The following is an 11,280-nucleotide window of genomic DNA, read 5'->3' on the forward strand; positions in this document are numbered from 1 at the left end:
TATATCAAATAGATTTTTATATTATCATTTCAAAACTGTAACATAAAATATTTCCAGTGACACTTCATAAAATTATAAATATAAATCATAAATTAACTTAAAGTTTACTTATTTAAATTATTAATAAATTAAAAATAATTAAAATAGTGTCCCACATTCATATAGTCGGTTCTTCGTAGAGAACAACATTAGTCAGATACCCGACGACAGGATATATTTTCTGGCCACAGCGAGGAATGTCCACAAACTGGTATGCTTAGGCATAGCACACTAGGTTTGCCGAGTGGACCTTATAGTGGCCTTTAGAAATTCTTCAAGTGCTTTCAAGATGAGTTGGATGGTCTTGGTCCTTGACCACTCCTTCTGTGACTCCAGCTTCTCCATTAGGAGAACACTGGGAGTTGGGCTAGGAAAGTCTATTTTATATGAATCTTTCACCTAAAGGAGGAAAAAAAAGAAAGACTGGTTAAATATTGCATAATTTTTTTGTGTGTGTAGTGTTCTGGGCTGTGGGAAGACGTTCTAATTTAGGATGAATGAGATGAACTAGGTCCATCTGCTTTGACTCACCCAAGCTAGGGGAGCTGTTTTTGCTCCAACTTCACCCTGAGAGACACCCGTGCTTAACAACTCCATTCTTTGTGTTCCAGCTAATTATTATTAGTCTTTCAATAGCAGCAGAATCCTAACTTTACTGTTCTGTCTACCACTAGAGAGTAAGTATTCAGAGGTCAGTACCACCGTCTTATCCAAATACCCATGCTAACATATAGTATTGCTTCTGGATAACAGAAGCTCCCATCAGTAAAGGAGGCACAGGAGGATCTAAATCAAATGCATTCCTTCACCCTTCCTTCAGACTGTTGAGAGTGTCTTTGTGGTAGCATGAAGAATGCTGGAAACACCCTTCCATGGGCCCGCAGGCATGGGGAAGACTATCTGGAAGGCTCGCTCCACGACTTAGCAGGGCCATAAACAAGCAGCTGTTTACCAAAATGGATCTCAGTTCCCTTCCTAGACCTTCCAAGTCAGACTCTGCAGGAACAAGACCCTGGGTGATTCCTGTGCACATTAAACTGGTAAACAGGGCAATGCTCTGGCTTAAGACGAGGAACTCCAAGTGGTGGACGCTGCCTAAGCGTGAGCGTTGCATCCCAGGCCCTTCTTGTTGCACCCGGCTTGGCTAAGCCATGCTCTGAGCCACCGAGCCTCCAAAGCTATCATTTAATAGCTATTGGTAGCCAGGAGCCATTGATCCCTTTCTTTCCTGACATTTTAGCTTTTGGATACTTCTCTGCATTAGGTCTCTGGTAACAAAAATGTCACTTGCCAGGGATTAAATATCAGTCACTTTTGTGCTGTGTTTTCATAATGGGTGACTGTAAGGTTGGCTATGCTTGCTTTTGTCTGCTAAGGTTTTCTTATATCTCAAGCAATTAGTAACATTCTATTTAATACATTTTAAAGCAGGTATTGATATTCTTTACAAAAGAGAGCCCCCAAACAAAACCTCATAGTAAGACAAAGCAAGGCCTTACAATCAAGAACTGTTGCCCAGACTCCCTCCCTTCTGAGAAGCTGTCTGAAAAAAGTGCCACTGCCCTGAGATGCCAGCGTTTTCCCCGAGCATCTCTTTTCCACACTGCCTGAGAGATGGGCAGCACTCACCTCTTGTCTGAGGATATTAATTAGGGTTTCGGTATTGTTCTGAATGACTCTGGCTTTGTCTTTCTTGTTATCTTGTAAGTTGTTCTTCATGAACTCCAGGTAGCTACGGTACTCCAGAAGACCAGAGGTGATTTTCAATAGGCAGATTTCCTATGAATAAAATGGAAGGGGAAATCAGTTCTTCCTAGGAGATAGACTCAATTTGAGAATAAGATTCCTGCTGTTCAGCATCTTCTACAGAACTAGACAACAGGCAGCGTCAACTGACCTCCTTTAATTATCTGGACAAGTAGAGAGGCACCACTTAATACTTCCCCCCAGGCCTCAGGGTATGGCAGTGAGAATCCACTTCTGATGCCTACTCCTTGCCTTCTTCCCCTCAGTGCCCTTCCTGTACTGTTGTTCCTATCTGGGCTGACCTGAGACCTGCTTTTAAGAAATAATAAGAAACCCATGCAGGTTATCTCACTGGCTGGAAGGAGAGAGGTGTGAAGACTGTCCTCAGAAGGGAAAATAGGCATGGATCCTTCCAGAGGCAGCCAGAGAACAGAATGGCTCATGAAGTACTGTACTGGAAATGAACTAGCTAAATTTGCTATGACTTCTAACACTTAACAGTGGTGCAGAATCCCAGCGTAGTGGGACTTTATCTGCTCGAAGAACTTACTTTTTAATCAAGGCTGTAAGTTACTTTCCTCATGACATTTACATAACATTTTTATATCTACTCTCCAAATATTTTAGACAAAAAATGTTTTTTAAATTATTTAACACCTCAAAGCCAAGAGGAGAATAGAGTCTTGAAACATTTGGATCTTGATGGACACAGATGAGTGAGAATTTACAGCACTGGTTGGGAAACTTTCCTTCCCCCTAGCAGCCGCTCAGGTGCCTCTCAATCTCCTTTTGTATGCAAGCTACTGCAGGCCAGTCACATCCAAGTGGTGTTAGATGTACTCCCCATCTTTGTTGCCTGACTGGGATTGAATATATGCAGGTATCACTTGCAAGAGAGAACCTTGGCTGAAGAATTGCTGAAAGCAAATGTGACAAGTTCCTACCTGATTAAATCCAGTTTTGAGGCATCCATCGTTTCGTTGTATCTCTGGAAGCTTCAGATTGTTTTCCAACAGCGCATCATCAAGGTCTATACAATCAGAATTGCCACTGCACAACTGCAAAAGATCACCAGAAGGATCACGTAAGGACCCCTACAACAAACACCACTAGAGGGCCAAGTCATGCTCTTCCATAGCCAGGACATACTAAGAAAAGGGAAGCTACACCTTAGAACCTTGCTAAGCAGCCCAGTAAATAAAAAGGCTCCCATAGGCTCAGCCCCAGACTCTCTTTTGACTTCAAGTTTGTTACTCTCCTAAGTATTTCCTATGTTTAAATAAAGAATTATTTAAGCCCCTATTATACATTTCTTTTAAGGATCCAATGATTAAAGACTGCCCAGCATAGAGTTATGAACTTAGTAAAGGACAGAAATTTTGGTGATATCTGGGGCAAATAAATTTAAGTCACAGAATATTCTATCTGGAAGGGTCTGTGCCATCATCTGTAACTCCATGATTATACAGATAGAGTGCTAAATAGTTGGGAATTTTCCCAATATTTCAAGTTTGGTTCTACACATGCAGACCTAGAGTCTAGGCTGTTAATTTTGCTTGTGATTTTTTTTTTTTTTTCTCTTTCTGTCAAGCAAAGCCAAAATGCTTTGCATTTAAAGATGGGAGATGTTTTAATCTAGGTAGGTTTGGTTGGTTGGTAGGCTGGTTGGTTAGTTGGTTGGTTGGGTTGGTTAGTTAGTTTGTTTTTTGTTTTGTTTTTGAGAAAGGATCTCTCAATGTAGTCCTGGGTATCCTGAAACTCAATATGTTGACCAAGCTGGCCTCTAAATCAAAGATTTTCCTACCTGTGTCTCTCAAGTTCTGGGAGGCATTCATCACCATGCCCAGCCTAGCCTAGGTTTTTTCTCTTTTTTTTTTTCTTAATGTAAGCATTTTATTGGGCTCTATACAATATGCACCTTAGCTAGACTGACTCTGGAACATACACACATAGCTTACTACATTCAACCAAAACACTTTCTGGTTCTTTGTAGAGTTCAAGGAACAAATGAAGGCAAAGAGATCTTACTCTTTGATAAGAGAAATCCCTACCCAAAAAAACAATAGCTAAATTGGAACTGAGAATGGCCCATTGTGAATTTTCTAGAAATGCAGTCACATTCTGTATCTTCCAGACAGGGAAAGAATACACACACACACACACACACACACACACACACACACACACACACACACACACCACCCAAAACCAGCAAAGAGAAGAGAGAGAATACAGTCTACTTTGATCTTTAGTTTCAAATCCTAAGGGCCCTAGAAGCTAGCAGAGAACTCCCAATTCAGGAGCAAAGAGAATGAATGGATGCCCACACTGGGCCTTCATCACTTCCACAGCCTACCCACCTCTTTTCTCATTTCCAAGATCTCCCTGAGAACATACGTAGTTAAGCGTTCAACTTGTGAAGTGGTATATACTGGTCTGTTGGGGGTGGTATCTTCTGTGAAGTCTCCTCTCCCGACTTGTGAAGTAGGGAAGGCAGTGGCTGTCACCAACATCAGTCCCAAGAAGGCAAGTGGATGGAAGTCTCCTGCGTGGAGGAAAGGGAAAACAGCAAATGAGCAGGCAGCACAGCTGGGAGCCTGTTGGCTGCTGGCCAACCCACAATGCTGGCTCTCTGCCTCACTCTCCTCTCAGTCTCAATAGCTCCGCCAGTGGGCAAGGAACTGCCTTCACTTACTTGGGGAGAGGAACCTCATAGCTGTTCCTGGAGGGCAGATGGAGTTGACTTTCGTTCCTGTTGGGCTCGAGAGCAGAATGAGCTACAGACATCCCCAGTCTCATATTTATTGGGAGTCGACTCTCTAATTTTGAGACTCATGGGAAAATCCCATATTTGATAAAAATCTTTGTTGGAGGGGAGACGGGGCCAGAGTGGGTGGGGCTGATTGGAAACCTTATTAAGATTGCACAATGTGACGTCCTTTAGCATCGAAAGAATCACAACTAGGAGGGGGAAAGTGCTTAAGTCATCCTTGAGGCTAGTCTAAGAAGCATAATCACTTTCTTTTTTTCTTTAACAGTGACTCAGCACTTGAGCACTTGGTGGGGGAAAAAAAACTAAAATGCACAATGTTTCATAAGGAGAAAGAGAAGCTAAAGCTGATGTTATTTAAAGACATGTTCACACACACACACACAAACACACGAATTAATAAGAGGCTAGGATTTACTATCCTAGCTTTTTTTTTTTTTTATGTCTGTAAGAATCTAAAGATGTTCTGACCTGAGTTTCTTCAGATCATACAAAGATACACACTACTACCCTTACCCTCAATACCCAACCAGGAGTCACACAGACAGTAACGATGCCTGTTGCATATTGCTTATTTTTCCGGTATCTTATCGGAACCAACTGTTTCCAATAGTTTCTTCACCTCCAAATTTTGTGCAGTTGTTTTCTAGGAGTTGTCAGTGGGTAAAGTGAGTGGAATATAGAAAGACCTCTGTCTGTCCTCGAGCACTCCTGGTTCCCTCTCGCATCCAAGTCCGCTCTCTGCTTTCTCTCCTCTCTGCTTTCTCTCTTGGCTGTCTTCCTAGAAAGACTAACAGAGTTGCCCTTATCTGTGAGTGCTGATGCCACTGCTGTCACAACGCCCTAAAACACTTCTAGGTCACTCAAGGAGGCTTGAAGGTCTGTTGCAGTCCTCAGGCTGTCAACGTCTCTTTGATTTAGGATATATGGAGCATAAAGACGTCAAAGAAGGACCTCATTGTATCTCAGCTAAGATGCTTAAAGCAATGACTGTTGCTAGGACAGTTGAAATATGGCGGACTTACTCCCTCTTTTGTATAACAGGTCTGCTATTGAAAGAAGTGAGGTTACCCATTCTTAAACGGTGTGAGGCACTAGTCCTCACATAGGGACTAGGGGATTTTAGTTGAAAATGAAAATAGGGGGAGGGAGCAGGATAGTTTTACTTTGAGGGCTCGTTGGCCTTCAAAAAGGCAGCTAAAACAGCTCGTAGCTCAGTCTGTCTCCAGCGCTGTAGGAAGCCACTTTCCCTACTTGCCATGTGTTATCTCAGGCTCTGAAGTATAGAGTTCCTTTTTTCTCCACTTAACAATTTTTAAATGACTCAATAAACTTAGGATTGTTAGACTTAATACAACATTCAGATTTCTGTTTTCATTTTTTAAAAAGGGTGCTTTTTAAGTAGGGAGCATGCGTCCATGATAAAATGTTTGAACAAGGAAAGTGATGGTCCTACAGGTGATGCCTAATTCCCAGTAGTTCTAATGGAACTCCTGTCAGCCTCATCTGGAAGAGGTTTTCTCAGCTCATATTTTATACATACACATTTCATACATACATGTATGTAAAAATACATATGTATACATAAAGATACCTGCTGTATGTTTTTTTCTTACAACTTTATTTTTAAAAAAGAGATACATGTACAGATTTTTAAAAGCATTTTGGCATAAAATTATATGAATATATTTTTGTCAGTACTTAATTTTTTTTAAGGTTTGATAGTATCTGCGCTGTATGTTAATGGTCTAGATGCCGTCTATATAGCTTTTCATGGTTGTACACATGGAGACCATAGCCTCTTAAGTAACAATTGGGTTAGAAGCCCAGCCCTACCATTTGCTAGCTGTTTGACAATGGCTAAGTTAGCCCAAGATCTGTGTTCTTGTTTATTTATTCTTTAACATGAGAATAATACTAGATCATCATACAGAGCTGCCATGAAGATGCCTAAGAAAGAGTAAACACCAACTCTATAATTTTCAAGAACTAGAACTTTTCCCTCAGGGAGCTTTTCCAATAAAACTATCAGTTCACCTGGGACCGTGCTTTTGAAGTTACTACAGAGAACCAGCTTACTGTACCAGGATGAGTTAGCCTCGGAAACATTTATCCCCGAAGAAATGAGATTGTTGGTGCTATTGAAAATTCATTATGAGGAGCTGGGGCGATGGCTTTGAAGTTAAGAGCGTCTGCTGCTCTTTCAAGAGGATGTGGGTTCAGTTTCTACATGGCGGTTCTAAACCATCTGTAACTCTTGTTCCTGGAGATCTGATGCCCTCTCATAGCCTTAGTTGGCACTGAATATACATGCTGCACATTCATTCACACATGCAGACAAAGCTATGCTCAACCTACGTCCTTTACTTAGTCATTATCCAGCTGTGCTCTACTCCTAGATTTTCCCCAAAGCCTTCTGTTAAGTGTTTTTATATGAGAAGTTGCAGCCGGTACATACCAACATCCTTCAGGTTTCTGAGCATGAGTCTCAAGCATAAACGGCCTTGACAGCCCCAGAGCTTGAACGTCTAGGAGTCAGATATCCAAGGGTTGGAAGGCAGAGTGATTTTGTCTTGTCCCTTTGTATGTGTGCCACCAGCATGGATCTTTATTAGTAACACTGCCTTTGACTGGTATTTGCTTATGGGAGAAAAAGACTCTTCCTAAACCAAAATATTAGCACAGTAACTCTATTTCTACCATTACAGATTCTTTTCTCTGTATCATGGGTTTCCCATTCCTAGTGTATGTGATTTTATAGTGGGTGAATGAATGTGTGTGTGTGTGTCTGTGTGTGTGTGTGTGTGTGTAGACACTTTTTTTCCTGTGGTTTTAAGTTCACGACAAAACTTGAGGCACAAATTTCCTAAGCACACTTACTTGCCTCCAAATCTCACTCATATTTTAGTATATATTAATAAACAAGAAAGGCTAGTATACATTGCCATTACTAACTAAAAGCTTGGGGACTTCAACATTGCTGAGACCAAGAGAGGAAGGATAGATAAGACTATCCGTATGGAGAGGAAAAGGCAGTTCTTTTGTATGGGGCTGACTGTGTCTCTTGGAATTACTACTCACGTATTTTTCTATGTGCTGATGGATTCCAGAGTTTATTAGTACATCTTAGGTAAGTGAAAGAAAGACATTTACATCTCTAAAAGAGAAATGCTTTCCACACTCTCAGGCTGGGGTAATGTGCTCTTTGGCTGGGGTTGAGGATGAGTGGGTGGGTTTGCAATTTAACTAAGAAAAGCATCTCAAAGAGAAAAGAGAAGTTACTGGTGCGAGGGAACTTACAGTTGCTTTTAGAATGTAGTTTCATTTGTCACCAAGGCAGAAGATGTTTGCGAAGTGAAGCAGTAAGTGATTTAACAGCTTCTGGGAGAGAGGCTCTGGGAAATGCCTTGTGTTGAGAAAACGTTGTTGTTCTTTGGAGAGAGACTATTAGGGAGAAGGGAACTGTGTCTATCTGGAAGGCACTGGCTGATTTTGAAGGACAGCCAGGCTAATTGCCCCAAGCTCTTGACAGCAGCCAGCCAGTTCAGTTTCAGTTGTGGCCTTACAGACTCAGTATTGCCCCAATCCCACAGGAGCTCCTGAATACTTCTTGGACCCAGCCTTAGATTTTCCAACGTGCAACAGGGCTAAACCTAGATCTCCCAGTGCTAAAATAAATGCAGATCTGCCCTATGATTTCATCTCCTTTGCCCTTGTTATTTTGCTCTATATGGAGATACCTTATCCCTAGAAAACTAGAAAATTCCAGGCATTTTAGGAGTGGCCCTATGGATAGCAAGGAACAGTTTTCCAGCCTAGGTGCCTGTTTTATCTACAGTTTCTGTGTTATCTTAACTAGAATGCTCAGATTCTAACTTGTTGATAAGTGGCCTCTGTGAAGCTGGCTGGTGATAAGAAATCACTTTGTAATCCAGAACTCTCCCCAGTCCAGGAAGATCCCTGGGACTGAGGTCCTCTGCTTGCTTCTCTCCGAGGGGTTAATTTTCAGTGGCTGCTACTGGTGCTTCACAATTAGGAAACCTCAGCTAAGAGAAACCAGTTCATTTATTCTAGTAAGTCACTTAAACCACCTCTGGCTTCTCCAAAGATCTCAGTTCCCCGAGTTCAGTCATGGGCAGAAACTAAGCATGCAAAGTATCAACTGTCCCTCAAAGTTAAGGTACTAGGAACTATTTGAAAGCGTCACATGTGTCAAAACCAGGGGATTCTTTTGGCCTGGCTGTGATGTATTTCACCTCCCTTTCCTGGCCTTTTTATCAGCTATTTGCCAACAAGAGAATGTCTTAGTTCCTCTGAATAAAGGCTCTGCTATATTCTTGCAAGCTGGATTCATGAAGGTAGGAAAGGCCTAATCTTCATAGTGAACCATTTCCACAAAATACTTTGGATGTGTGAAGCACTCCCCACATCTGAGACACTAGGATTCATTGCTTTGAAGCAGATCAGCCTGGATTGATTTGAAGTATTACAAAAGAATTCAGATCCTGGCAAGCAACTTAAAGTCAAAAAGAAATTACAGGTAATACATTGAAACTGCTGAATATTCTGTTTCTCTTTGTCTCTATCTCTCTGTCTCTGTCTCCCTCTGTCTCTGTCTCTGTCTCTCTCTCTCTCTCTCTCTCTCTCTCTCTCTCTCTGTGTGTGTGTGTGTGTGTGTGTGTGTGTGTGTATGTGTGTGTGTGACTTGTGGGATGGGGTGGGATGGGGTCGTGCAGCAGGGGAGAGAGATTACCTGACCCACAGACCTACTATTGTCACAGCTCTACAATTCTTTCCCTTCTGTACTAGATAACATTGCAATCTGAAGTAACCAAGGAGCCTGGGCTATTCTGCCAGGGCCTGTGACTCCTTCACATTGGTGAAAGTCTGGGCTCTTGTGGGATGACATATCTAGATCCAGGGAACAAGGTTACTTCCATGTAGGTAAAATCAAAAATTAGGGGTAGTAAGTGATCAGAGAGAGCAGGCCTGTCTTTCCCACTAGTCAGCTTTACACAGGATCACAGTGCCTAAGCACTGGTACGTAGGCAACAGCTGCTGGTTGCATCAGATTCTCTCATTCTCTGTAGATACAGTATAAATACCCCCACATACAGTCCTCTATGACTAGTTTGTTCATTGCAGGTCTAGGGAAGCTACTAAGGAACCCAGGTATGTAGCCTTGGGCAGGTTGTGCTTAGGAGATCCAGGCCCCGATATTACATAGCTGTTCTTTTGGCTAGGCTTGTGAAGATCTGAATAGCCTTACTGAGTGGAATTCAGAATTCAGGCAGAATGAGGTTGCAAAACTTTTGGATGAATGTAGGGTAGGGTTCCCCTAAATTGTCCTTGTTTTTCTTACTGTATTACTAAACCCTTGAGTTGTATTTTAGCAATCAGCTGTTTTCAGATCTGGACACTGAGATAATGTCTAACAGGAGGGTGTCAGAGCATGGCGTTTTCATACCTAAGCTCTCCACACACTACAGTTTCTAAATTCTTTCCCGTTCCAGCAGTCTGTCCACTCCCTGTGATTCTGCAGCTCTCCACTAGCCATGCTCAATACCCCACAGTCAACAATCTACTCATCATGGGCTGTTTGCTGAATATGTCCTCAGAATTGAGAAATAACTCTTGAATGTTGAGAACCCTGATGTCATCATCTTCTTCCCACCCAAAGAAGATCCTGTAAACTAATTTCAGCTGTTTAGGATGCTTTCCATTCCTACAAGCCTAGGATCTTGGTGGCTTCAGGCAAAATAAACTAATTTAAGAAGTTAGAGTCTCTTTGTGAAAACATGCTAGTGCCAAGAAAGAGCACACTTCTTAGTAATTGCTATTGTTGGTTCTTTTTCTTTCAAATTATTAGTGTTGATTCTTTTGCCTCAGCTTTCCGGAAAAGCTAGAATTACAAATTCACACCACCAGGCCTGGCTTGGATTTTCTTTCTTGTATTTCTCTGCATATACAACACAGAGTGACTCTCTGAATATAGGTAAACTAGTTGGAGTTCAGAAGGGAAGCATCACGTGAAGTGTACAGATGCTGACTTTTCACAAGTCACAGGGAATGTGCTCATAGCTTAGTAGTGATAAGACGTATTGGAAATAATCACTGGTTCCCGAAGGCTAACTTACTGTTTGCTCACGCAGTAATGGCATCTCTAAATTATTAAGTTATGCTGCTTGTTTCACATCATGCACACTTTGCAGCGTGACTTGATGTTTGCTTTTTGGCTGGTCTGGAACATAGCCTAGCCCTTGTTGGACTCATGGTGGGCATTAGTAGCTAATTGGTATTTAGGGATGGCAGGGTGTATAGATTGTTTTCATGGACAAAGGCTGACCTTATCACTCTTCTTTTCTTATGGCACATTACTTCATCTTGAAGTTCATTACTGGGGCCTGCTTCACAAAGCAACAAATGGGTTATTGATTAAAGGATATTACCATTGAGGTCTTTCATTTTACTTAAGATCTGGTTGTGTGTTTCTATGGAACCAAGTTACCTAGTATGATAGTTTTGTCTGTGCAAGAGAAACTGCACACCCTGAAGGTAAGACCTATCACAAAGCAGGCAGCAAGAAGCTAATGGTGAGGGAGCCAATGTAGATAAGGAATCTACAACTTCTCAGAACTCTGATGCTAAAAAAATAAAAAAAGAACTCAGATGCTGAAAAAATAAAAAAAGAACTCAGATGCTGAAATAGGTAAACACTAAGTATT

The 11,280-nt window shown here is 41.7% G+C and overlaps 1 protein-coding gene across 1 annotated transcript; it reads right to left on the reverse strand.

The window, feature by feature from the left end:
- Positions 1 to 270: 270 nt before the first annotated feature.
- IL6 (interleukin 6) lies at positions 271 to 4,572 on the reverse strand (the record flags this gene model as incomplete). The annotated part of the gene is made up of 5 exons (XM_080936355.1): positions 271 to 438; positions 1,669 to 1,818; positions 2,730 to 2,843; positions 4,146 to 4,392; positions 4,481 to 4,572. 5 exons carry the CDS (start codon positions 4,570 to 4,572, stop codon positions 271 to 273), a joined length of 771 nt encoding a protein of 256 aa, XP_080792481.1.
- Positions 4,573 to 11,280: the final 6,708 nt, after the last annotated feature.

The sequence above is a fragment of the Micromys minutus genome (assembly GCF_963924665.1).
Source record: "Micromys minutus genome assembly, chromosome: 23".
Taxonomy (NCBI): domain Eukaryota; kingdom Metazoa; phylum Chordata; class Mammalia; order Rodentia; family Muridae; genus Micromys; species Micromys minutus.